The sequence below is a fragment of the Dama dama genome, chromosome 16, assembly GCF_033118175.1.
Source record: "Dama dama isolate Ldn47 chromosome 16, ASM3311817v1, whole genome shotgun sequence".
Taxonomy (NCBI): Eukaryota; Metazoa; Chordata; class Mammalia; order Artiodactyla; family Cervidae; genus Dama; species Dama dama.
The window spans coordinates 1,900,917-1,927,626 of record NC_083696.1 but is presented as its reverse complement, the minus strand read 5'-3'; the positions used below and the strand labels follow the sequence as shown (position 1 = coordinate 1,927,626).

The 26,710-nt window shown below is 55.7% G+C and overlaps 2 protein-coding genes across 2 annotated transcripts in view; one reads left to right on the top strand and one right to left on the bottom strand.

Annotated features, from left to right (window-relative positions):
• The first annotated feature begins 4,762 nt into the window (after positions 1-4,762).
• ADI1 (acireductone dioxygenase 1) lies at positions 4,763-12,775 on the top strand. The gene is made up of 4 exons (XM_061163255.1): positions 4,763-4,922; positions 6,964-7,083; positions 11,061-11,240; positions 12,224-12,775. Exons 1-4 carry the CDS (start codon positions 4,803-4,805, stop codon positions 12,341-12,343), a joined length of 540 nt encoding a protein of 179 aa, XP_061019238.1. The 5' UTR covers positions 4,763-4,802; the 3' UTR covers positions 12,344-12,775.
• Positions 12,776-19,160: 6,385 nt separating this feature from the next.
• The window catches only part of TRAPPC12 (trafficking protein particle complex subunit 12), a 43,804-nt gene continuing 36,254 nt past the window's right edge, over positions 19,161-26,710 (bottom strand). Inside the window, exons 7-12 of the mRNA XM_061163254.1 lie at positions 25,353-25,425; positions 24,566-24,639; positions 23,057-23,155; positions 21,597-21,697; positions 20,901-20,988; positions 19,161-20,780 (exon numbers count right to left, since the gene is read on the bottom strand). Of these exons, the coding sequence (XP_061019237.1) occupies positions 20,538-20,780; positions 20,901-20,988; positions 21,597-21,697; positions 23,057-23,155; positions 24,566-24,639; positions 25,353-25,425 (678 nt within the window). The 3' untranslated portion in view covers positions 19,161-20,537. The remainder of the gene's footprint in view (positions 20,781-20,900; positions 20,989-21,596; positions 21,698-23,056; positions 23,156-24,565; positions 24,640-25,352; positions 25,426-26,710) is intronic.

Here is a 26,710-nt window from a genome sequence, read left to right as displayed (position 1 = left end):
GTGGTCACAAAGGATATTCTTGGGCTGCCGCGGGCTCTTCTCCTGGAAGGAGTAGCTCAAGTTCAAAAGCCTCCCCTTCAGAGGAGGGGGCCTGCAGGCCAGCAGCGCTCTCGTGACAGTAGGGAGGGCTGTGCTCTCCTGGTTCTGCCTCGGGAACTGGTTCAGGCAGCAGTGCCGGCTCCCTGAGGGTTCCTCAGGGACTCCCAACCATCGAGCGTTTCCAGAGTGTGCTTTTTGTGACATAAAACAGCTCTCTCCCTTCTCCTGAGTACGAAGGGGGGGAATGCATTTGCTTGAGACCCAGGCCCACCAGTAGCGGTATGTGACTGCTGCTGCTGCTGCTGCTGCCTCTGGGGGCTGGAAGAGGGGGGTTGTAGGCCCTCTGCAGTTCCCAGATGCAGTGATCCCTGGCTGGAGGAGACAGGCACCCTTACTTCCCACGCTGTATTTCAGCACTTCTGTCTACTGGCTTTTGGGCTGGGCTCCCTGAGCTCAATTGCTGCCCACCCCCCGCTCCCCACTCCCGCCAGCCACTTCCTGGCATTGTGACTGTGAGCAGGTGAGCTGAGTAGGTGAGTGAGTCTCCTGTCTGTCTGAAGTGTGGGTCATAAGTGGCGCCCTCCCTGTAGTGTGCAGTGAGGGGGGATCACACCTCACACCTCCAGTTGCTGTGTTACCGGGCACAGGGGCAGTCATCTTTCCAGGGGACAGAAGAGGCAGTAGGCCAGGCCAGGAGATGGCCACAGTGGCACCTTGAGGACTACTCCAAGTGTTCCTCGTCACACCTCTTCCATTTTCGTTCAACAAACCTAAAAAGCTGTCTGTGATAAGCAGACATGGACCGTGGGAGACTAAGCAGACAGGCTCTCTGATTAGTAGTCGAGCGCAGTTGCTGTTGTTGCTCAGTCGCTAGGCGGCGTCCAACACTGTCACCCCACGGACTGCAGCATGCCGGGCTCCTCTGCCCCCCAGTCTCCTGGGGTTTGCGCGAACTGGTGTCCATTGAGTTGATGATGTCATCCAATCCTCTGTCCTCTGTGCCCCCTTCTCCTTTTCCCTCTCAGCAATGCAAGTGCATTCATGTAAGTACCATGAACACGGGGCTGACGGCTCTCGGGGAGACAGACGTTAAACAAGCACTATGAGCACGTCTGACTGGGAACCCACACACCCACACCCGCTGGGTAGGGGTGTCCCAGAAGATCTCTCTAAGGAAGAGAGATTGGAATTCCCTGATGGTCCAGTGGTTAGAATTCTGAGCTCTCACTGCCAAGAACTAAAATTCCCCAAGCCTCACGGTGTGGCCAAAACAATTTAAAATAAATACATAATTTTATAAAGGGATATTTATGCTGAAAATGGAAGGATGGAGGAGAAAAGTGCTTGGAGGAAGGGAGAGTAAGGAAGGAAGGTGGGTCAACTGCATGTCAAAGGCCTGGCGGTCAGGAGGAGCAGGAGATGCAGGCGGAGACCGGGTGTGTGGAGCGCAGAGAACAGGAGGGAAGGGTGGTCAGGAGCCAGCCACGTGGGGCTGTGGAGCCAGGACAGAGTTAGGAAGGAGGGGGAGAGGCAGCAAGTGATGTTATCTGGCTTGTGTTTTTAAATATACGCCGAGCATAGGATGGACTGGGTTTCCCTGGTGGCTCAGCTGGTAAAGAATCTGCCTGCAATGCAAGAGACCTGGGTTTGATCCCTGGGTTGGGAAGATCCCCTAGAGAAGGGAAAGACTACCCCCTCCAGTATTCTGGCCTGGGTCACAAAGAATTGGACACCACTGAGCGACTTTCATTTTCATTTTCACAGGATGAACTATTGTGGGGCAAAGAAAGGAGCAGGTGGTCAATTTTATTAGGCCAGAAGACATGCAGAAGGAGCTGGGGTGACTGCTCTTAGAGCCGTCCAGTGTAAATCCCATAGGTTTTCCAGTTACTCGATTCCCTGTTACAGACCCTGGGGTGAACAGCTGACATAACCTGACCTCTTGATTGAGTACTTTGAAGAGATAAACCTATTTGTTGCAGGAAGGGGACCCCCTTGCAGGGCCTGAAAGTGGGCTCTTGTCTAACACTTGGAAGTGAATTGTTCGAGGAGACACAAGTGCTGACAAAGCAAGGGATTTTATTGGGAAAGGGCACCCGGGCAGAGAGCAGGAGGGTCAGGGAACCCAGGAGAACTGCTCTGTCACATGGCTTGCAGTCTCGGGTTTATGGTGATGGGATTAGTTTCCGGGTTGTCTTTAGCCAATCATTCTGACTCAGAGTCCTTCCTGGTGGTGCACGCCTTGTTCAGCCAAGATGGATGCCAGAGAGAAGGATTCTGGGAGGTGGTCGGACATGTGGTGTCTCCTTTTGACCTTTCCTGAACTCTTCCGGTTGGTGGTGGCTTATTAGTTCCGTGTCCCTTACCAGGACCTCCTGTTGTAAAACAGTTCATGCAAATGGTTACTACGGTGCTTGGCCAGGGTGGGCGGTTTCAGTCAGTGTGCTTCCCCTAACACTTGCAGAGAGAAGGAGGGCTTCTAAGTTCCCAGAAGGCTTGTATATAGGGGACCTCGAACCATTTGCCATTCCATTTGAAGAAGTTAGTGAAATCTGATAAAATATTGAAATCAGAAGTCCTGAACTCAGGCCAATGATTTTGGTCACCCAATTTGTACTGAGGCCAGATTTGAGTACAAAGTGACTCGAGTTTACGAACCTTGAGATCAGTCAAGAGCAGAGGTTTGAGGTTTCGTTTTACATAGGCCAAGGGACAGTTCCGCGGGACGGATTGGCTTGCTGCTGCTAAGTTGCCTCTATCATGTCCGACTCTGTGCGACCCCACAGACGGCAGCCCACCAGGCTCCCCCGTCCCTGGGATTCTCCAGGCAAGAACACTGGAGTGGGTTGCCATTTCCTTCTCCAATGCATGAAAGTGAAAAGTGAAAGTGAAGTTGCTAAGTCATGTCCGACTCTTAGTGACCCCATGGACTGCGGCCTACCAGGCTCCTCTGTCCATGGGATTTTCCAGGCGAGAATACTGGAGTGGGGTTCCATTGCCTTCTCTGGATTGGCTTGACCCCATAGCAAATGGCTAATGACTGTCTGGTCGAGAGAAAAGGTTGTCACCTAATCATTTGACCGGGCAAACGGAGAGAGAGAGAGACTCTTAAGGAGGGAGGGGTGTCCCCCAAGTACCTCCCCAGAGGGCCTTTGGGCCGGAGGGTTCCCTGGGAATGCAGAAAGGACGATAGTCTATGTGCCCTAGAGTACCATCCGAGCTTCCCTGGGCTACTGGGTCAGGTGAGAATTCGTGGTGGATGGAGGGAGGTCGAATGGCAAAAGGCCTCTGTCCTGGAGTTGGTCAGTCTCGCAAAAAAGAGAGTGTAGAGAAAAGAGGAAGAGAGAGAGAGAGGCCGATATTCCTTGGGGTTCGTGGAAAACCAATAAAGCCCTTACCCAGGGCTTGTACCGCTCACGAAGGCACGGGGCATCCTCCCGAGGAGGTAGTGAAAGCCCAGGCGGGGAAAGCGGGCTTGGCAGGTTTCCACGCTCCGAAGAGCTGGCCGTGGAGAACGAGACTGAGAAGGAACCTCAACCTCCCGGGTTTCAGCACCAAAAAATGTAGGGTAAGGGAGTTAGAGAAGGCGAGGTTCGGAGAAAGAAGTAGACCGGCACTTTACAGGAACAGATCACCTTTAATGAGCTGAGAAGGGGCAGCAGTCAGATGAGTGGGCTGCTGTGTCAAGTCAAGAAGAGAGTAGGTATATACAGAAAGCATATATATGTGGAGATACAGCGTTTTGAGGAGGTCTATTTTTCCTCAAGATTATTTTTGATTGGTTAGCTTTCAACAACTGGGGAAAGGAATTCCTGAGACCTGCCGGAGACTGGGATTGGTTGGGAGCTGAACGTAATCAATCTTAATGTCCATTCCTTTCTTTAGGGGAGAAAATTCTTGAAAGTTGAGTGCTGAAGAATTGATGCTTTTGAACTGTGGTGTTGGAGAAGACTCTTGAGAGTCCCTTGGACTGCAAGGAGATCCAACCAGTCCATCCTAAAGGAGATCAGTCCTGGGTGTTCATTGGAAGGACTGATGCTGAAGCTGAAACTCCAATACTTTGGCCACCTGATGCGAAGAGCTGGCTCATTGGAAAAAAAAACCCTGATGATGGGAAAGATTGAGGGCAGGAGGAGAAGGGGACGACAGAGGACGAGATGACCGACTCAGTGGACATGAGTTTGAGCAAGCTCTGGGAGTAGGTGATGGACAGGGAGGCCTGGCGTGCTGCGGTCCATGAGGACACAGTCAGACATGACTGAGCCACTGAACTGAACTGAACTGATAGAATGGTGGGGAGGACCTAGAGGGGAGTTTTAACTCCAGGCTATTTTAGGCCCGGTAGCTTTTCTTCTGGGACACCGCTTCGCGCCCTGAGCCTGCCCGCCGGCGGGAAGGAGGCGCTCCGCCCGGGCTTCCAGGCATGCCCCGCCCGCCCTCCCGGGGAGAGGAAAGGAGGGAGGAGGGAAAGGAGGGAGGAGGAGTGAGGGGAGGGGTGAGGGGAGGAGGAGGGAGGGGCGAGGGGAGGAGGGGAGGAGGAGGGAGGGGCGAGGGGAGGAGGGGAGGAGGACAGGGAGGAGGGGAGGAGGGGAGGAGGGGAGGAGGGGAGGAGGGCGGGGAGGAGGGGAGGAGGGCGGGGGGGAGGGGAGGAGGGCGGGGGGGAGGGGCGCCCGCGTGCGTCCTGGTGCAGGCCCCGGCTCAGCCCTGCCCACCCTCGCCGGTCCCGCGCTCAGTTCCCGGCCCCGCGCGCTCAGTTCCCGGCCATGGTGCAGGCCTGGTACATGGACGATGCGGCCGACGACCCGCGGCGGCCGCACCGCGCCGAGCCCGCGCGCCCTGTTGGCCTGGAGCAGCTGCGCCGGCTCGGGGTCCTTTACTGGAAGGTAAGCGGGGCCCGCGCGGCGGCACAGGCGCCCCTCCGGCCCCCCGCGCGCCCCGCTTTCCGGCCAGCGGGGCTGCGGAGCCCGGGGGCCCGGGCTCAGTGCGCACGTTCGGCGCGGGCCTGGCCGGCCTCCGGGCCTCTACCGCGGGGCGCGCCGCGCGCTCGGTGCCGGGGATCCGGGTCGGGCGGGGGGCGGGGTGGAGGGCGGAGGGGTCGCAGTGAGAGCGGGGCCCGGGATCCGCGGGTCCCCGCCGCCTCAGTGGCAGGCCGGGACCCGGTAGGCGCGGGCCTGTCCTCAACGGCCCGGGCGGGGCGGCCGGAGGGCGGTTGGGGGCCCCTGAAGGGTCCCTTGTGCGTCTCCCTGGGGTGGGGGTGGGGGGCGGCTCGATGGGAGGCGCCGTCTGTTCAGACTCCTGACCTTTGGTCTCGCTGTCCACGGGACAGTTTTGGAGCCGGAGTGGACACTGGCCAAGGTCTGAAAGTGTCCGGGGATAAAGTAAGACTGTTTTCAGTTCCTCCGCCAGATCGAGTAGGGCTTCTCCTACCTCCCAGTTCTCCTGTGGATGGGAAGACCCAGGACTGTTAGAATTAAACTTGTATAGTTGCTCAGTCGTGTCTGACTCTGCGACCCCATGAACTGCAGCACGCCAGGCCTCCCTGTCCATCACCAACTCCCGGAGTTTACCCATCGAGTCAATGATGCCATCCAACCGTCTCATCCTCTGTTGTCCCCTTCTCCTGCCTTCAATCTTTCCCAGCATCAGGGTCTTTTCCAGGGAGTCGCCTGTAGACTTGTTTGAAAGTGAAATGTCCCACTCTTTGCGACCCTGTGGACTGCAGCCTACCAGGCTTCTCCGTCCATGGGATTTTCCTGGCAAGGGTACTGGAGTGGGTTGCTATTTCCTTCTCCAGGGGCTCTTCCCGATCCAGGAATCGAACCTGAGTTTCCCACACTGCAGGCAGACGCTTTACCCTCTGAGCCCCCAGGGAGGCCCCAAGTAGACTTATTTACTGTGTGCTCCCAGTGCCCTGGGCCTGTTTGTCCTTTATAATGACTTCATCTTGAGCAGGACAGTAGCTGGGCATGGCTGCCTGTTGTGTATCAGTGACGCCATAGGGTGTGGGAAGCTCTCACGGGCGATGTGAAGGTACACGGTGTGGGGCACATGTGTGCTGTGTGGGTCTGCTCATGTGGGGAGTGGTCATGTAGACATTCATGTCTCCGGCTTCCTTGGTGGCTCAGAGGCAGAGGCCGCCTGCTGACACAGGAGACGCAGGGTGGTTGGGAAGCTCTCACGTGTCTGGGGCAAGGATGCCGTGCCTGTCGAGCCGGTGCTCTGCAGTCAGGGCGCTGCAACTCCGGAGCCCGTGTCCTGGCCCGCTGCAGCTCCACGAAGCCTGCACACAGCAGTGAAGACCGGGCACAGCCAGAAACGCATAAATAAAATTTTAAGGAAAGAAAGAAAAGGCCGCTGGGGCCAGCCGGTAGAAAGCCTCTTGTCTGCCTAAGCAATCTGGGTTTTATTTGTGGGCTCAGAGGGCTTCAGGTGTTTTGGCTCGGGGAAACGCAGTCAGCATAGAGTTGCCGTAGAGACAAAGGTCAGGCAGGCTTGCAGAGGGGGCAGCACTCGGCGTGGTGGGGAGGGCCCGTGACAGGCGTCAGGCCGTCGGAGGTTCCCCGGACGCCTGGTGCTGGGACTGGAAGCGTGACGTTTCAACGGACTCTCCCTGGAAGGGCTGTTGGAGAGAAGGGAGGCGGGGATTCCACACAACTGCACTGTTTTAAGCCTTTAGGGAAAGTGGGGAAAGCATGACAAGAAGTTGGGAAAGGAGGGGAAGAAAGGTGAGTTCAGGATTGACAAAGGACCAAATGATGTTAATACAGTAGATGTGGAATATGATTATTCCGGAGATCCAGAATGTGGACACAGGGCTAGGTAATGAATTCGGAGTATAATCATACTGGAGATCCAGAAAGAGACTGTGTGGGTGTTTCTGTGTGTTCACCTGCCCTCCTGTTTGTTGCTGGTTTAAACTCTTAGCTGGATGCGGACAAATACGAGAACGATCCGGAATTAGAGAAGATCCGGAAAGAGAGAGACTACTCCTGGATGGACATCATCACCATAAGCAAAGACCAACTGCCGAACTACGAGGAAAAGGTGAGGGACTCTGAATTACTTGAGAAGGGGGGTTATTAACTATTGACTATTAATAAACGCAGGAGAAGGCAATGGCAACCGACTCCAGTGTTCTTGCCTGGAGAATCCCATGGACGGAGGGGCCTGGTAGGCTGCAGTCTGTGGGGTTGCAAACAGTCAGACATGACTAAGCAACTAACACACACACACACACACACACACACACACACACACACACACACACTCATTAATAAATGCAAGCCTTTCCTTATTTTTAAATGTCTTTCATTTTGGTTTATATGAGAGGAATGCTGGCCTTAGAATAAGCTGAAAAGTATTCCATGCTTTTCAGTTTTTTGGAAGAGTATGTCTAGAATGCTTTTACTTTTTTCTTAAGTGTTTGGCAGATTAACCAATGAAGCCATGTGGTGTTTTTGTTTGTTTAGTCCCTAAGTCCGGTGTCCGACTCTTGTGACTCCATGGACTGTAGCCCACCAGGCTCCTCTGTCCATGTGACTTCCCAGACAAGAACACTGGAGTGGATTCCCATTTCCTTCTCCAGGGGATCTTCCCAACCCAGGGATCAAAGCCTTGTCTCCGTGTCTAAAGGTCACGTTTTGTTCTTTGCGTGCTTGCTAATTATTGACTGGATGCCAGACAGTGTGATTTATTCTCTTGGATGCCGGGTACTGTTGTACCAGTAGAAATGTTCTTCAGTTTTCTTCTGGAATGCATGCAAGCTTATTGGAAACAATTGGATGCTTGAGTGGTGTTGGGTGTCAACACCCAAAGAGAGTCGGGCGTCAGGCCGACTCTTGGAATCCCACAGGCTGTAGCCCCCAGGCTGCTCTGGTACACCACACAAAGGCCCTGGGATAGTGAGGTTTTTCCGGTCTGACTGGTGGGACAGGCTCTGTTCCCAGGCCGGCTAGGGTCAGGGGCTGTTCCTTCCGACCCTGAGGGTCCGAGTGGCTCTTTTCCAGCTGCAGCTCCTTTCCCTACAAATGAGCGTGCACAGAGGGCCTCTGCAGGCCCCAGGGATTTCCCGGTGGAGGTCTCTCCCCTAGAGCACTGCACGCCAGCTCCCTCCATCTCCCCAGATTCTCAATCCTGCTCTTCAGCTCAGGGTGCTCCGCCTGGGTACCCCCTCCCAGCGCCACAGCCCGAGAGCTCGCAAGCCGGAGCCGGTGTGGGGCTCACCTCACTGGCTTTCTGCCTCCCCGGCCACTTTCTTCCCTCTCCTGGTGTCTGGTGTTTTGCAAACTATCAGTTTGTATATTGTCTTTGCTTTGATTATTGGAGGTGGGAGGGGAGATCCGGTTTCTGTTACCCCATCTTATATGGAAGTGGAGTCAGTGTGTTTTTTTTAAATTCTTGGTTTTGTGTTGGTCCCCAGGTGTCTGTTACTAGAGAAACTCACTAATCTTTGGCCAAGTGAGAAAACAGACGTGCAGAGTTTGTAATGAGGCTGAATGTGTTCAAGTTCAAGGACAGCCTTGTTTTTGAAATCGCTGTCTTTGCTTTTTCGGGAATAAGGTGACTCCTTTAGAAACGGCCGTGACGACAGCAGTAGTTTCCGAAGTTTCCTGTCGTGATGAGCTTTGGCAGCTGTGTTGCTCCCAAGACTTGCTGTTTCCATCATGCTGAGCTGCGAACTGTGGGGCTGCGGCCTTAAGCCACTCAGTGTAGCCTCTTTTTCTTACCTGTGGACACCTGGAGGGGGTGAGGGCCTCTTCCCCGGGTCGTGTTGGTAAAGCCAAGCCCAGAACCCAGTCCTCCTGGTCCAGGGTCTTCACTGGCCACCAGGAAGGCTGCCTCCACACACGCTGTCCCTCGCTAGCTTGGGTGTCTTCTATGTGTTAGCACCTTGCCCTAAGAATGGGAGTGGGGCAGTAACACCCAGATTGCTGAAACACAGATGTGTTCTGTGGGGTTTATCTCTTTACTCTGTTCTGTCCCAAAGGATTCTTGCCGCTTGGAGTACAGACGTTATAACACCTTTTTTACAAAAGGACGAAACTTCTCACCGAGTGCCTGCGAGTCCTGCTATCCTCTTAGACTGAAATTACATGTTCTTACCTGGAATTTCAGACTTCCTGTCTTCTCACCAGTGCCCTTCCTTCCATAGAAGGGGCTTGACTATTGTAAATCCTGGCTGTTAGATTATTCTTATCATTACCACCTTCTAGAACGGCTTCTCTCCTGAAATAAAATACCATCCCTAATACCAGCTTATCTCTTGTTCTTGTAGAGCACACTTCTGTACTGTCTGGTGATCTCACGGCTGTCTTAGCTTAATGCGTTTTGGGCAGGAATCCTGCGGGAGGGGTGCTGTGCTTGCTCAGGGCGCCCCACCCGGAGGCCTGTGCCCGGGGTGGGTGGGGGTCCCAGTGCCCCTGATGCACAACTTGGCTAAACTGGTCCCCATCCGGCTCCGTGTTGTGACCGGCCGACTCTCCCCGCTCTGAGGAAGACGTCCATGGAGAGTTACTTTCTGCCTGTGAATATTCTGCTTGGTGTCAAGCTCGGACTTGGTGTTGGTGAATCTTGCTGACTCTGCCCTGAGTCCATCACCGTGTCCCTCCAGCCCTCATCTTCCTGTACTGAGTCGGCCTGGTTCTCTCCTGTCAACGCCCCTCAGTACAGGCGTGCGGATCCTTGGTTTCCTCGTGGGCCCGTGTCCATGCCCGCCGCGATCCACCTTGACGTTCAGATTGGTCCAGACTGCGGGGAGGGGTGTGGGGCGGGCCCTCTCCGCGGTCCTGCCGCGTCCCCGCCGTGTTCCCAGCCCCTCCGTGCTTCCCGGCTCAGGGTGTTCACGCCCCTCGGGGCTCCCTCGGCCCATCCTCGGGTCTCTCTCCTCCCACACACACCACGGTTCCCGGTGGCGGCTGCGTCCACACTGTTAGGATCAGCAGGCCTGTCCGTGGAGTTCCAGGCGAGTCGCGGTCCTATCTCACTGAGGATATAGTCAGAGTACTGTGTTCAGAAGCACTTAGGTGAGTTTTCTCTTCCTCCTGTGGTTGTGAGCATGTGGCTTGATTCCAGATTTAAGGTCCCCCCTCCCCCCATCCCCAAGGTTGTTTGGTTTTTATTTATGACTCTGTAAGAAGTAAAGGGAAAGAAGTGAAGGTGAGTGCACAGTCGTGTCCGACTCTCTGCGATCCCATGGACTGTAGCCCACCAGGCTCCTCTGTGCTTGGAGTTCCCCAGGCACGAGTCCTGGAGTGGGCTGCCATAGCCGGGCTCTGAAATGAAGACCACCAGAAGGCCCCTGGCTCCCTGTGGCTGCCTGTCCCGCACCCTGCTGTCGAGCCCGCGTGCGTGTTGACTCTGCCGCCGCGCTGTGCCCCGGCCTTCCGGGCGTCTCCAGCGTCCCTCAGCGGCAAACGTCACAGCAGGGCGTGGCGTGGGCATGTCTTTCCGTGCTGCTGGAGGTGCATCTTTAGGGCAGATTCCTAGACGGGCGGCGGGTCAGTGCGTATCCAGCTGTGCCCACCCTTCCAGGGGCTGTGTGCCCAGCAGGGCGGGGACCTGTCCCAACGGCCTCACCCGCCCGAGAGGCTGCTGTTCTCACTGGAAGTGGGGATTTTCCAAACATCTGTGGATTGTCCAGAAGGGTGGAAGCATTACATGAGAAGAGCTTTGGAACCCCCCCGGGGCAGGAGGCGAGAGGTGGGGAGTCGTCAGAAGACCAGTTAGAGGTGACGGTTGCATGGGTGTTTACTGGAGAATGCTTCCAACGTTTGTGCACATTTGAGCATTTTTATCATGAAACGTTAGAGGATAGAGCCCCGAAAGACACAGGCCAGGTTGGGGTGAGCGGGAGGCTTTACTGAGCGCCTTCCGCAGATGCACACGCTGCTTCTGCCCTGCCGGGGTGACCACGTGCCTTCGCATCTCATGGGAGCAGGCCGGGTGGTCTGCGCTGGGGCAGGGGTGGTTCCGGCCACCTCACCCCCGGGGGCCCCCAACTCACAGAGCTCCCCCCACCCCAGATCAAGATGTTCTTTGAGGAACACTTACACCTGGATGAGGAGATCCGCTACATCTTGGACGGCAGCGGGTACTTTGACGTGCGGGACCAGGAGGACCAGTGGATCCGGATCTCCATGGAGAAGGGGGACATGATCACCCTGCCCGCCGGCATCTACCACCGCTTCACGCTGGATGAGAAGGTGGGCTCGCGGCTGCTCTGCTGGAGTCTGCTCTGGGCGCCTGTCGGAGGCTCAGCCCCGGCAGCGCTAGGCGAGGATGCTGCCTCAGCTAGCGGCCAGGGGTTCGCGGGGGCCGGGGTCTGCAGGGGCACACGGGAGACCGCACCCCCTGGGCACGTGCCCAGGCCAACGGGAGGCGCCCCTCCAGGGATCCCTGCTCCTTCATCATTTGAGAGCATGTCCGTTAGGCCTTAGCCATTGGGCGCTGGAGCCGTGGACATGGCCACAGAAGCAGAAGGGTGGTCTGGAGCTCCCTCCGTGGGCTTGGGACTGACCTGAGACTCAGGGGTGGTTCTGGAATAGAGAACGGGTGTGCTCGGCTTAAAGCTCAGGACTTGGAGAGGATGTGTGAGGGAAGGTCGCCCCACTCCTGGCCACAGTGTCTCTCCCTGAAGGCGGCCGCGATCAGGTCCTTAAAAGTCTTCTTGGAGAGACGGCTTGCTTGGCAGGCGAGCATGTCATGCACAGGAGACGGCAGGCTTCGGCCGGGGCGGTAGCAGCCCTTTGCTGCTCGCTGGGCTTTGGGACGGTTTCCTGTCGGCACATAGAAAGCCTCTGCCTGTACACAGCCGCCTGCCGGCCACTCTGGGACACACTCCAGTTTCCTGCGTAGAGTGGAGGGCCCTGGAGATGGGTCCGCCAGCTGTCTCCAGTTCTCGGCTGTCGTAAACGGCGCCGGGACAATGCTGAGAGTTCCCCTGTAGGATACACCCCCGGAAGTGCACCCTGGCTGGACAGGGGTGCAGGTTTCTAACCGTGCGGCGGGAGGGGCCCGCGTGCAAGGCGGTGTGTTTATTGAGAGCGCGGCCCGACGCTGCCCCGCGGCTGCCTGAGCACGGGCCCTCCTGCCTTTCAGAGGAACATGTGTGAGAACGGGGGTGAGCAGCACGGAGCGTGACCTCACGGCTGTGTAACCAGCGCCCCGTGTCTGTGTGTTTCCCTAGAACTACGTGAAGGCCATGCGGCTGTTCGTGGGAGACCCCGTGTGGACGCCGTACAACCGGCCGTCGGACCACCTCGAGGCCCGGACACAGTACCTGGAGTTCCTGGCGCGGACGGCCTAGCGGCCCCTCATGACGCAACACGGAGTCTGTCCCTTTCTCCTGCTTCAGAATGCGTTTTAATGGATGGAGCTATGGAGCTGGTTGCATGTGCAACCAGCTGGAAATCTGGGCACGTGATTCACTTCTCTGATTTGGGGTCAGGGGTCAGGGGTCAGTGGCCCCCCACCAGCTCCAGCCTTCAGCTCTGACCAGTGAGTTTCATCTCCCCAAATACAGCCACTTACTGCCTGATTCTCGGGCTTTAGGCAGGTGCCAGGCGAGGCCACACCTGCCCTGTGCAGACGTGTGACAGTGGGTGACAGGATGGGTGGGAGGTCACCCACTTTTCTCCCAAAACACAGGGGTGCTGGGGGGGCAGCTGGCATGTTGGGGGGCATGCACTCGCTTAAGCCACTTTCTTGTTCAAAATAAAGTAGCTGCCTTAACACTGTGCTGGTGGCTTGGAGTTGCCTTTTATTCTGGTACCTGTGGTTCCTTCAAGTCGCCCCATTTGCCTCCGTCGTCTGGTGAGTGTGCATGTGCGTAGTTAATGTCTGTGTTTCCTGGGTCGGCACTGTTCCACGTGCAATTTCTAGGTTTAACTCACTGCAGTAAATGTCTTCTACAATCAAGCCTTTGAATTTTAACAAGAATCGGTACATCGTTTGTATTTTTAATCAACAATTTTAAGATATAATTGTATCTCATTTGTTATAATCATAGAAAAACCCTGAATTAGCCTCAGATTTGAAGGGCAGTTTGCTTTGGGTATTCTTTTAAACTGGATTAAAACTCTTCATGTTGAAATGGACATGTCATCACTTCCACATTGGTCTTGACGTGTGTCCAGGCACAGAGGGAACCCAGGCCTTGCCGTGTGGGTGAACGCTGGACTTAGGGGGCAACACCACCAACCCCCAGGGTTGGGCGCTGCCCCTCCTTGTGGAGACGGGGCTCAGGGTAGGGAACCTCGGAGCAGGGGTGGCTTCTCCTGCAGGCGTCGTCAGTCCGAGAGAGGGTGGTGGTTTATGGACTTGCATTCGTCAGGGGCTCCCAGGAGCACATGCCTGGGAGCTGAGCTGTCCGTGTGGACCAGGAACACTGCTTGTTGAGTGTCTCAACATGTTACTTGACAGACGTGTCCTCCCTTTAAAGGTGTGCAGCACTTGGGGGGTGGCTTGTGGCTCGCGAACCTAGACAGCGTATTAAAGCCAGAGAAATCACTTTGCCTGCAAAGGTCTGTCTAGTCAAAGCTATGGCTTTTCCAGTAGTCATGTATGGATGTGAGAGTTGGACCATAAAGAAAGCTGAGTGCTGAAGAATAGATGCTTTTGAACTGTGGTGTTGGAGAAGACTCCTGAGAGCCCTTGGACTGCAAGGGCATCAAACTAGTCAGTCCTAAAGGAAATCAGTCCTGAATATTCATTGGAAGGACTGATGCTGAAGCTGAAACTCTAGTATTTTGGGCACCTGATGCGAAGAACTGACTCATTGAAAAAGACCCCGATGCTGGGAAAGACTGAAGGCAGGAGGAGAAGGGGACGACAGAGGATGAGACGGTTGGATGGCATCACCGACTTAACGGACGTGAGTTTGAGCAAGCTCTGGGCGATGGCGATGGATGGGGAAGCCTGGCGTGCGGCAGTCCGTGGGGTCGCAGAGTCGGACGAGACTGAGCGAGCAAGCACAGTAAGGAGGTGAAGTTAAGCAGAAACGCGAGCACGGGCAGTGGGGGCGCCGCACAGGCCGTGTTGTTTGCTGATTTGCACGAATTTGGGAGCAGAGCCCGACCTCACAGACCTCAGACACACCTGGGGCCGTGAGCGTCACTGTTCCTCCAGACCGGGCTCCTCGCGGGGGTGGGGTCGGGGGGGATGGCTGAGGGGAGCTGCTGTGCTTGGATGCTCAGTCATGTCCAACTCTTTGTGACCCCATGAACTGTAGCCCGCCAGGCTCCTCTGTCCTTGGGGATTCTCCAGGCAAGAATACTGGAGTGGGTTGCCATGCCCTCTTCTAGGGGATCTTCTCAACCCAGGGATCGAACCACGGTCTCCCGCATTGCAGGCAGTTTCTTTACCATCTGAGCCACCAGGGAAACCCAAGAAGACTGAAGCCTATCCCTTTTCCAGGGAATCTTCCTGACCCAAGACTCTAACTGGGGGATCCTTCAATGCAGGCAGATTCTTCACCAGCTGAGCCACCAGGGAAACCCTCCTGAGGGGGAGAGCACATCTCAGGAGGCTGAGCCCAGGGGGTCTCCCTCCTCCCCCGGGGACCCCAATGTTGCTTCTCCCAGGAGCTCAGGCCAAACAGGCTCGCAGAAGTGCACCTAGGTGACCCGGAGCCTCGGCTTCTGGCTTCATCCTCAGCTCCTTACGGAGGGGACTTGGTGTAGCGGGTTTCACACTGCTCCCTGCCTAGCTCTGGTCCCCCAAAGCTGGGGCCTTCCGTGTCTGCCGAGGGGGCCGGGGTCACACAGCCTTGGAAGAGGGGCGCCAGGTGTCCACCTACTGGAGGGCCAGTGTGCAGGATCTGCTGACCCCCCCAAGGTTCTACACTCCGACTTCCTTCCAGGGCTAGACGCCGGCCTGTCTGCTAGGGCTCCCCGTCTGCCCAGGTCTGAAACGTCCGTGGCAGCCCTGGGGGTGGCGGGCTGGTTCCGGGGAGGCCCCTCCTGGCTGCATCCTCACGCGGCACAGGGCGGGGGAGGCAGCCCTGCCGGGTCCCCCTGAGAGCACCGCCCGGGGTGGTGGGGTGGGGCCCGTGAGCCGGGGCCCCTCAGACAGGAAGCTGACTCCGCAGGTGGACAAGGGGACCCCGGACTGCTGGGCGGGGCTATCAACGCTCCTGATTAGAAACCACAGGCAGCACCGCCGGGGCTTCATCAACAGCGCTAGTGCTGCGGATGCAGGTGTGGGGGGAGTGTGTGTGTGTGTGTGCGCGCGCGTGTGTGAGGGGGGAAGTGTGTATGTGTGTGTGCGTGCAGGGGAAGTGTGTGTGCAGTGTGTGTGCACATGTGCAGTGTATGCGTGTGTGCGCATGTGTATTATGTATGCATACGTGTGTGCGCGGGGGAAGTTTGTGCTTGCACATGTGCAGCTGTGGGGGGAGTGTGTGTGTGTGCATGCACGTGTGTGAAGGGGGAAGTGTGTGTGTGTGTGTGCGCGCACGAGGGAAGTGTGTGTGTGAGGAGTGTGTGTGCACGCATGTGCAGTGTGCGGGGTCATGGATGGGTGGGAGGCTGGCACGTATTCTATCTGCATATTTATGCATCTGTTGTGGGTAATAGACTTGTCTGAGGTTCAAGTAGGGCCACGTTTGCACATAATTCCCAATGCCTGAATTGGCCATCTCCTCTTATATGTGAGAGACCGGCTGAGAAAACTTGGTCACCAGCAAGCTGGGCTGGATGTGGCCACGGGCTGGGGGTCCTTCCCGTCTGGCCCGGGCCTAGCCCTGGGGACGGCCTGGTTCTGCCTGTTGGTGAGGAGGCTGGGGGCGGGGGTGGGGGGCGCGGGCAGGCGCTGCTCTGACGTGTGCTGGAAAAGGAGGGGGACGTGAGGAGCCCCCTGCCCGGGGAGGGGAGGGGATGGCCTCCTCCACCCCTGCTGGGCAGGAAGCCTGCCTATGAGCGGGCATCCCCTGGCCTCTCCTCCCCCCACCGCAGGCTCTTTGCTTGATGCTCTCAGGACCGCTGGCCTCGCTGTCCATGACAAGGTGGCAGAGGGCATCCCTGGCCTTAAACAGCCCCTGGAGCCCGTGCCGCTGGGACAGTCACTCTGAGCCACGAGGCTCCCGCACGTGTTTTTCTCCATTTCTGCAAACATGTATCTGCAGATGGCTTCCCTGGTGGTCCGGTGGTTATGGATCTGCCGCCAATGCAGGCGACAAGGCTCCAATCTCTGCTCAGGGAAGACTGCACAGGCAGCAGGGCAGTTAACACGTGTGCCACCACTGACACCCGTGCGCCCAGAGCCCACGTGGGGCGAAAAAGAAGCCGCCACAATGAGCAGCCCCCGCAACCGCAGCTAGAGAAAGGCCACGCGTGGCAAGGAAGACCCAGTGCAGCCGAGAAATAAATGAAAAGCAAAACACATGAGAACCACGTGTGTCTACAATGTTTTTGTTGCTGTTCAGTTGCTCAGTCGTGTCCGACTCTTTGCGACTCCATGGACTGCAGCCCACCAGGCTCCCCCGTCCCTGGGATTCTCCAGGTGAGAATACTGGAGTGGGTTGCCATTTCCTTCAACGAGATGAACTAGCCAGCACAATTCAGTTCAGTTGCTTAGTCGTGTCCGACTCTTTGCGACCCCATGAACTGCAGCACGCCAGGCCTCCCTGTCCATCTCCAACTCCCGGAGTCCACCCAAACCCATGTCCATTGAGTCGGTGATGCCATCCAAACATCTCATCCTCTGTTGTCCCCTTCTCCTCCCACCTTCAATCTTTGCCATCATCAGGGTCTTTTCCAATGAGTCAGTTCTTTGTATCAGATGGCCTAAGTATTGCAGCTTCAGCTTCAGCATCAGTCCTTCCAATGAATATTCAGGATTGAATTCCTTTAGGATGGACTGGTTTGGTCTCCTTGCAGTCCAAGGGACTCTCAAGAGTCTCCTCCAACACCATGGTTTAAAAGCATCAATTCTTCGGTAATCAGGTTTCTTTAACAGTCCAACTCTCACATCCATACATGACCACTGGAAAAACCATAGGTTTGTCTATAGGGACTTTTGTCAGCTAAGTAATGTCTCTGTATATTTTAATATGCTGTCTAGGTTGGTCATAGCTATTCTTCCAAGGAGCAAGCATCTTTTAATTTCATGGCTGTAGTCACCAACTGCAGTGATTGTGGAGCCCAAGAAAATAAAGTCTGTTACTGTTTCCACTGTTTCCCCATCTATTTGCCATGAAGTGCTGGGACCAGATGCCATGATCTTTGTTTTTTGAATGTTGAGTTCTGTCAAAGACTTCGTCAAGCAAGATAGTATACATGGTGACCTATATTTCAAAAAACATGGTGGTAAGCAGTGGATATTACAATGACAGATATTGCTTTTTGTCAAAGACTCTGTCAAGCAAGATAATATACATGGTGACCTATATTTCAAAAAACATGGTGATAAGCAGTGGATATTACAATGACAGATATTGCTTTTTGTCAAAGACTTCGTCAAGCAAGATAGTATACATGGTGACCTATATTTCAAAAAACATGGTGGTAAGCAGTGGCTATTACAATGACAGATACTGCTTTTTGTCAAAGAGAATGTTGAGTTCTAAGCCAGCTTTTTCACTCTCCTCTTTCATTTTCATCAAAAGGCTCTTTAGGTCCTCTTCACTTTCTGCCTTAAGGGTGGTGTCACCTGTATATTTGAGGTTATTGATACTTCTCCCAGCAATCTTGATTCCAGCTTGTGCTTCATCCAGCCTGGTATTTCGAATGATGTACTCTGCATATAACTTAAATAAGCAGGATGACAATATACAGCCTTGATGTACTCCTTTCCTAATTTGGAACCAGTCTGTTGTTCCATGTCTGGTTCTGACTGTTGCTTCTTGATCTGCATACAGATTTCTCAGGAGGCAGGTCAGGTGGTCTGGTATTCCCATCTCTTGGTAGAATTTTCCACAGTTGTGATCCACACAAAGACTTTAGCGTAGTCAATGAAGCAGATGTTTTTCTAGAACTCTCTTGCTTTTTTGATGATCCAACAGAGGTTGGCGATTTGATCTCTGGTTCCTCTGCCTTTTCTAAATCCAGCTTGAACATGTGGAAGTTCTGGGTTCACATACTGTTGAAGCCTGGCTTGGAGAATTTTGAGCATTACTTTGCTAGTGTGTGAGACGTGTGCAATTGTGTGGCAGTTTGAACATTCTTTGGCATTGCCTTTCTTTGGGACTGGAGTGAAAACTGACCTTTTCCAGTCCTGTGGCCACTGCCGAGTTTTCCAAATTTGCTGGCATATTGAGTGCAGCACTTTCACAGCATCATCTTTCAGGATTTGAAACAGCTCAACTGGAATTCCATCACCTCCACTAGCTTTGTTTGTAGTGATGCTTCCTAAGGCCCACTTGACTTCACATTCCAGGATGTCTGGCTCCAGGTGAGTGATCACACCATCGTGATTATCTGGGTCGTGAAGATCTTTTTTGTATAGTCCTTCTGTGTATTCTTGCCACCTCTTCTTAGTATCTTCTGCTTCTGTTAGGTCCATACCATTTCTGTCCTTTATTGAGCCCATCCTTGCATGAAATGTTCTGTTGGTATCTCTAATTTTCTTGAAGAGACCGCTAGTCTTTCCCGTTCTACAGAATGGGAAAGATTAGCGATCAACAAAGTATATATTTCTTATTTTAAAAATACACAGTATTTCATAGTATACACATCCTAATCCTGACTCTTTACGGTCTGGGCACGCCCACATTCACGTATACGCAGACCTCTCCGGGAATCGCTGTGTGCACTACTCAGCTACGGAGCACAGCTTGCCTTCACTGCCGTCTTTAAGTCACTGCTTAGTTTTTAAAGGCAAAACATTTACCAGTTTTGGTGAGTTTTTTCCACTGGTTATAAAAATAAAACACACACACATTATGCAGAAACGTAAGCTCAGGCATAAAAGGGAAAATAAAAATGCGTTTCAGTCCATCCTTCCTTTGACTGTAATTTAACATCAAGCACTAGTTTTCAGGATTTTCTATTAACATATGCGTCCTGTGTTATGTAAACATACATTTGAGGACTTTTCCAGGTCATTAACTTTTTAAATGATATGGTCTTGCATGAATGCCTCTCAGGAATATGTGGTGATGAATGAAAACACTCTTACTATAAATATTTTTGACTCAGTTGCCAGTTTATTTTCCAGAAATGCTCCATCTTTTTTCTGCTCCTACAGGCCAGGTGTGAGCATGTGTTCCCACGAGGTTCAGGACCGTCTGGCTCCCTGACTTCGGGGGGTGGGGAGCATGGCCCCAGGGGTGTAGGTGTCTCAGCTCAGCTGACGAGCCCTGCGGACAACAGCTTCAGCAACAGACGCTGACCTGTCACGGCCCCGGGGGCTAGAGGCCGGGGCTGGGGCTGCAGGGTGGGCCCTGGGCCTCACTCCTCGCCGGGTCCTCTCCTGCGCACCCCTGGGCCCCCACCTTCGGGACTCCATCCCACCTGGTCACCTCTGTAGAGCCCCATCTCTGCAGACGGCCATGCTGGGGTTTGGGGAGATTCCGGGGGAGCAGCGTTTGGGGAGCTTCCTGGGTGTGTGATGTGCAGTTAAGGCCTGGATCCGGGACCCGGGGGGCATGGGGTGTGGGTCTCCCCTGGGCTTGGACCCCCCCCTCCCCGGGAGGCAGGCCAACATTACTTGATGCATTTGATTTAGAAACTTAAAGGAAAACGGAGTGTAAAGCAGGTCGATCACAACTGTCAGCCCAGAGGCTCCGGACGCTCTGGGGGAGGGGGTCCCCTCCCTGCGTGAGCCGGAGGTGCCCCTCATTCTCTCTGGAGGTGTTGGGCTGGTGCTCCTGGCGGCCTCTCCCGTCTCTCCTATTTCACAGGGTAACTGATCTGTTTCAACAATTGCGTTGAGACCGTCTGCTCAGGAGATGCTGTGTTTGTGTGTTTACCACGGAAATGACTAGAAAGAGGGCTTGGCTCTGCTTTATGCAATACGTGTTTATGTCAGAATCTTAAGGGAACTCTGTTTTAAATGTATGAGCAGAGCTGGGTAACTTAAAGGGCCCCTGCCAGAGTCCTTCAGTCCAGGTGTGATAGACTCTTTAACGGCAGGAGTGACCATGTGAACGTGAGAGCGGACCCCGACCCCCAGAGCTGAGAACAGTGACTCCTTGACCTGGCGCAGGACCCCCCATTGCACACAGGCCCGTGTCCGCGCCCCCGCCCCCAGTGCTGGGAACGCGCAGGACGAAGAATGGATTCGCTCCCCGGGCAACAGACCTCCTCCGAGGGGCTCAGCAGAGGCTGGAAAAGGCCCGGGGGAGAAGAGTGGAGCTGCAGCTCTGGGGCGGGGGAACGGGCCCTCTCCCCCCGACCTCTACGAATCTCTAGGACGGTCCGGCTCAGGGCGAGAACCGTGTGTGTTACGTGGTCAGCTCTTCCCTGAGGCTGCTGGGAATGGCCCCGGGACACCCCGGTCCCCTGCTGTGCGCAGCCCGCCTGATGGAGAAGGCGGTGGGGGGGGGGTGTGCGCAGGGGGCGCTAGGCCAGCTTGAGGCACTGCGTGTTGAAGCAGTCGCCCTCCTTGCTGGCCACGGCCTCAAGCAGGGCCTGCTTCTTCTGCAGGCTGCGGGATGACTCCAGCTCGTACATGGTGGTCAGGTTGAAGAGCACGCTCTCGTGCAGGTACTGCCGCGGGTCCCGCTGGGCCATGGCCTCCAGCTGCCGCAGCGAGTCCTTGAGACGGCCCAGGTACAGCAGGCACACGGCCGCGTTGTTGTTGGCCTGGGGGGGCAGGGGATGGGGGCAGGGCTGGGCGGGGGTGTGCGGGCGGCCCAGGGCCCCCCCAGCCCGTGAAGGTGCCCGACGCCAGCAGATGCGCCACCTCTGCCCGGGGCGCCTTACCACTGCATTTGACGGGTCCACCCTCAGGATCTCCGTGAAGAACCTGTGCGCTTCTGCGAAGTTATTCTGACCGAGGTGAAGGAAAGCTCTGCAAATAAGCGACATGGGAAGGATGATCAGAAGTCAGGATGCAGGCGGGTGCGTGGCGGGGACACCGAGGGGGCAGCTCCAGGAACTGGAACCTCGCGGGGAGGGCATGGGGAATGCAGCCCGTAATAACGCCTTATCTTAGTGGGCGGACAGATCACATCTAGCTAGACTAGTCGTGCTGATCAGTTCGAAAGCGAGAGAAGGACCAGGTCACTATGCTGTGTAACAGGAACGAATGGTGTTTCAGGTCAACGACACTCCAAACAAACTCACAGAGAAAGATTCGGCTTGTGGTTCCTGGGGGAGGAGGGCAGGGATGGGATGAAGGTGGGCCAGAGGTACAAACCTCTAGTTATGAATGAGTACTGGGGGTGTGGTGTACAGCACCGTGAATATCATCAACACCACTCTATGTTACGTGTGAACGTTGAGAGAGTGCGTTCTGTCTTTAATTTCGCATCTGTATGAGATGATGGGTGTTCACTATTTTGTGGGCATCACTTCAAAGTGTATGGAAACCAAGTCATTACTGTTCACACCTTAAACCTGCACTGTGTGGTCAGTTAATCTCAGTAAAGCTGGAAAACTCAGAAAAAAAATACACACCTGTTCATCAAAACCATGGTTTTGCCTTGTAGTCCATCCAGTTTCTGTGCTACTTTCTCTACGTCTTGAAAGTACTTTTCAGCTGTCTTTATGTCTCCAATCTGCTTTGACAAAATGAAGTAGTCAATTTAGGCGATGAATGTTAAATCTACATCCACGCATACAGTTCCCTAAGGTCAGGTGAGGATACTGAAGACATGATTACGAATCAGGCAGGGTAAAACTTTGGTAACTATTTACTAACTGTTATTTTTCATTAAAAAACAAATAGCAAAAGCCATTGAGGACAGAGCAGAATGTCAACATCTGTTCGTGTGTCAGAAAGTGAGTGATTAGATTATATAAAAAGGCAATTAAAAGGCAATATAATAAAAGTATTGTGATATATCTAGTAAGCAAATAAACAAACCCAAACTAGTTATTGAAGAAAAAACATGAGATAATAAGTGGAAGAACTAATCAAGAAAAAGAAAGCGTAAGTAAAACAGAATTACAGATATAAGAGGAGAAATGACCACAGGTAAAGATGACACTGAAGTGATTATGAAGAAGACTGCTTTACAGAACTCAAAGCAAATACACATGAACACGTGGAGCAGACGTGCGCTCTTTCTGTTCTTTCTAAATTGCCAAACTGATCCCAGAAACAGAGAAGAAACACACACACGGAACACTAAAGGTGTTAGTAAGCTGTCCCACAAACCCCATGAGTGTGGCTCAGGCCTCTTTGAGGTCAGTTATTCACATCTTCCAGCAACAGATAATTCTAGAATTATCTGAGAACAGAGAGAGAAAAACCAAACTACCTCTATGAAGACAGAAAACAGATACCAAGTGCTCCTGAGAACAGTGGGTGCGCATGCACACACACACACACACATGCATGCACACACACAGACACACACGCATGCATGCACATGCAGACACACATGCATGCATGCACACGCACACACAGATACACACATGCGCACACACACACACATGCATGCACACACATGCACAAACCCAGACCAACCACAGCTGCAAAGAGCTGGGCCCTCCCACAGAGCACAGGGTTTCGGGGGGATGCGGCCCTGAGTGTTTCCGTGGTGCAAAGTGAAGATGCTCCACCTGCTTCTGCCCTCCATCCCGGGGAGGAGGGTGTGAGGGGCCCTGGGGGCTGGGGCGGGAGAGGAGCACATGGAGGCTAGCTCCTCATGTCAACACGTTTCTACTGCAACAGGGCAACGCCTCAGTCACCGTCTCTGCACCGCCTGATGGAAATCTATATACATTCACATGTAGCAAGTGGCTTCCCCGTGACATCGAAGTGGGAGGCTCGACGCTCAGTACAGTCAAACCAGGACCAAAAAAGAACCCGGCTTCTGACAGCAACAGAAGCCTGACGTGACACCCTCCCCGCGCTCCTGGGACCTACAGGGCTTGGCTGCGCTGCAGCCCCGGCCCCCAGCCCCGCGCACCTGCAGGAAGATGCGGCCGATGCAGCTCAGCACCTGAGGCTCCTGCTCTGGGTGGAACTGGATGACAGCGCGGTACGCGTCCACAGCCAGCACGTAGTCCTGTGGGAACACGCCAGTCAGGAGACGCCACTCCGCGTGCACAGCACCCAGACCGTGTGAGCAGGGGACACGGCCCCTGCCAGGCGGGGGGCAGACGGCGCAGTGGGCCTGGCTCTGGGGTCTGGTGCTCTGGCGGTCCCGAGAGCTCCCCCCCTTGGGGGCCCGGCTGTGCGCTTGGCCCAGGGGTCTTTCTCCCTCCATCCGCTGAGCAGCAAGTAGCATTTCACCCGGACCAACTTTTTCCTGCTTCTGTCAGCCCCCAGGGTCCAAGCTCGGATGGCAAGCGGCCCCGTCCTGTCTGCGGAGGGGAAGCTGTCTGGGGCTCATGCTAACAGCTCACTGTCTTGACGGGCGCGGTCACAGACCATAGGCCTTGACGGTAGTTTTCTCCTGAGCCTCCGTGGAGCCCCCGAAGGTACTTCTCTTTCTTTACTTGCCTCCATCTTCATCTTCACGCAGAGTGGGCCTGGAGGTGCTCATTTGCTAACGGGGACTTCAGATGACTGGGGATGTCCCACAGGAAAACCAGGCGCAGACGCTCCAGCCCCGCATCTTTGAGCGAAGCGCATCTGAACGCACTGGGCCCCCTGGTGCCCGCGGGGAGCCGGCCACGCCCACTGCCCGTGCCCCACACAGTGTAAGTGCCCGTGTCCACGACAGCGAGCGCCCTCTCCTGGGGGCGCAGTGGCCCCCGGCCCCTCAGGCCTGGACGGGAGCCCCGGAGCGGCTGCAGCACTGGGCTCAGGTGTGCTCCGAGGAGCCCGGCCCAGAGCTGCTGTTGGCTGGAGGCCGTTCAGGGAGACTGTCCTCTGCCGGGTGAAGACACGCTGCCCCTTCAGGGCTGCAGTGGGCTCTCCAGGGAGAGCGCCGCCCACCCTGGTCGGGCAACCATGGCCGATGGTGCTGGGAGTGGCCGGCGTGCGGGGCGGCATCGACACCATGGCCTTACACTACTGTATGAACAGGCTCGCCCGAGGCCACAGCCGGACGCACACGTGTGCCGAGGCTGTGACCGCAAGATGCTTCACTCCTTTTTAATGCAGGAACACGAAAGAATCATCTCAAATTTCAAATTAAACTGCATTTGGGGCAAAAGCACTTCTGAAGCACGTATTGGTTCTGTGCTGGGTTCCGAGAGCACAGCTGGCAGGTGGGGTCAGGACGAGGGGAGCCCCTCGGTGAGCATGGGGCCGGGACCCCGAGGAGCACTGGAGGAGGAGGACTTCGGGACCCTCGTTCAGACCCGGCACCATCACTAACCGAGTGTCAGCGCTGCACTCCACGGAGGGTCTGTTGAGGAGAAACTAAAGCCTGCAGACCCCAGGTGTGGCCCTAGCCCCTCTGCTTACAGGCCGCACGGGGGCCCTCCCCGCCAAGAGCCCAGGGCTCCCCGCCTCTGAGGAACGGTACCTTCATGAGCAGCAGGCAGTTGGCCATGGAGCACATCACCCGGCCCAGGCGGGACCGCCACAGCTGCACGGAGGCTGCAGGAGAGAGGGGGTGAGTGTGCGGGGACACGGCCAGCAGCCCAGCCACAGAGGGAAGGAGTCCCCCGTCCCTGCGGCCCTGCCGTGTCGGAGGTGGGCGGAGCCCCCGTCAGAGGTGGACAGAGCCCCTGTCAGAGGTGGACAAAGCACCACGTCCCTGCGGCCCTGCCCTGGCCACGGCTTCCTGTGCCGCTCGGCCCATTCCTTGGGCTGCGCTCTCAACAGCTGCCTGGCTTCAGGGTGGACAGATCCTGACTGGACCAGGAGATGAGCCATTGTGTGGCAGGGCCGCCCCGGTGGGTTGTGGACGGGCAGGGCTCCCTGCTGTAGGGCTGGTGGACAGTCACACGTGGGTGTCAGCCCCAGAGCCCTGGGGACAGTGGCCTGCCTGCCCGAGGCCTGGGTGTCCCACCCTCTTACGTGGAAGCATTGGTTCCTAACCCAGCTGCCTCGCGGGCTCCGAGGGCTGGCGGGGGGGAGACGTGGGGTGGGAGGGTGGAGGCCGGGGCAGCTCAGACCCCAGTAGGACCTTCCTCCTGCCGCCGGGACCAAGGGGCAACTCTGGGGTAAGAACCTCCTAGAAAGGAGGCTCGTTCCGGGAGGAAAGCAGTGAGGAGACATGCATGGGAGGGTGAGCAAGATGGACAGAAGCTGAGACCAGGAGCAGCCTGGGCTGGAGCAGCCTGGGCCGGCCCGAGGGTGGCACTGACCTTGCCTGTTCTCCTGCGCGATGCTGCTCATGGTCCCGTCCTCCGCCAGGCCTTGCTCCAGGTTGGCCAGGATCTGTGGGACAAGCAAGGACGACAGGAGTGAGTCTGCTTCTGGACGCTCTCCTAAGACGCCCTGGAAGCATGCCGAGGAGCGTCTCCCGGGGACACGAGTCAAGCAGTCGCCGCTCGGGACGCACAGAGCAGGCGGCAGACGGAGGGGGGCCCTCTGGCTTGAGGAGGGTTAGGGCTGACGATGCCCGTAGAGCGTCCAAGGACCCCGGACGTGCAGAGGGTGCGCCCTTCTGTCTCGGAAACTTCAGGTATGGGACACATGAGGACGATTATTCACTTCTGTGAAAAACGTCAGTCTCGCTCCTCCAGGACACCTGAGGTGTGTGGCCCTTTGTTAATCTATCACCAAAGTTCTGAGCATCTATCACTTTACACCGTTTTTACTCTTTGGCTAATGACCTTGAATCACTTCTTTTGTGACTGTTTCCTCCGAAAGAAAGGAAGTTGCTGCCCTGGTGATCTGGGCAAAGGATAGATTCTCATGGAGGACAGGATGAGGAGAAAAAACTGTTAACAGCGAACACTGTTTGCTGGGGAGAAAAATAAAGGCGTGTTAACTGGAGGCGGGCGGAGAACTCACGGTTCTGTGATGGCGGGCTTCAGGCACCTGCTCTGCGGAGACACCCTCGCTCCGCGGGTCACCCCAGAGGGGAAGCTCACCGCCAGCAAAGCAGCTGCTCTGGGCTCTCACTGGCCCGGGACAGGCCACTGGGCCTCTTCGGCCTCAAGGGTGTGCTCCTCATGCCAGGAGGACGACGACGTGCCGTGAACACAAGGCTTGTCCTACCGTGACTGCTCAGGACACACCCGTGGTTTAAAACTAACAGCGGCAAAGATGAGCTAGTTGGCCCAAAGCAGGTCACTCTTTTCAGCTATTTATTACCGTCTCCTGACCAGGAACGGAAGTCTGGATGGGCCACTGAGTGGGGACAGGAACACAGAGAGGGCTGGAGGCACCGAGGAAGAGGAGGGGGCCTGGCTCTCCCGGCTTAAGGGCCGTGCAGGCTCCTGCGGGCCCACCAGGCGCAGGCCTGGGTGCAGGTCAGAGACCATGAGCCTCTGCCTCCCAGAACCACCCAGGCGGGCTGCACCCAGGGCGCCCAGGCTGTACGGTTCTCGGGAAATGTGTGTGGGTGGGGGCAGGTCAGCCCCACCTGGGCTCCAGGCCAGAGGACACAGTTCCCGAAGCAGCTGCAGTAATGAAGTAACAGTGGCTCTGAAAAGTGAAGACGCTGCCTGGAGGTCAGGCGGGAGGACTCAGGAGAAAGTGGGGTCTGGGGGACAGT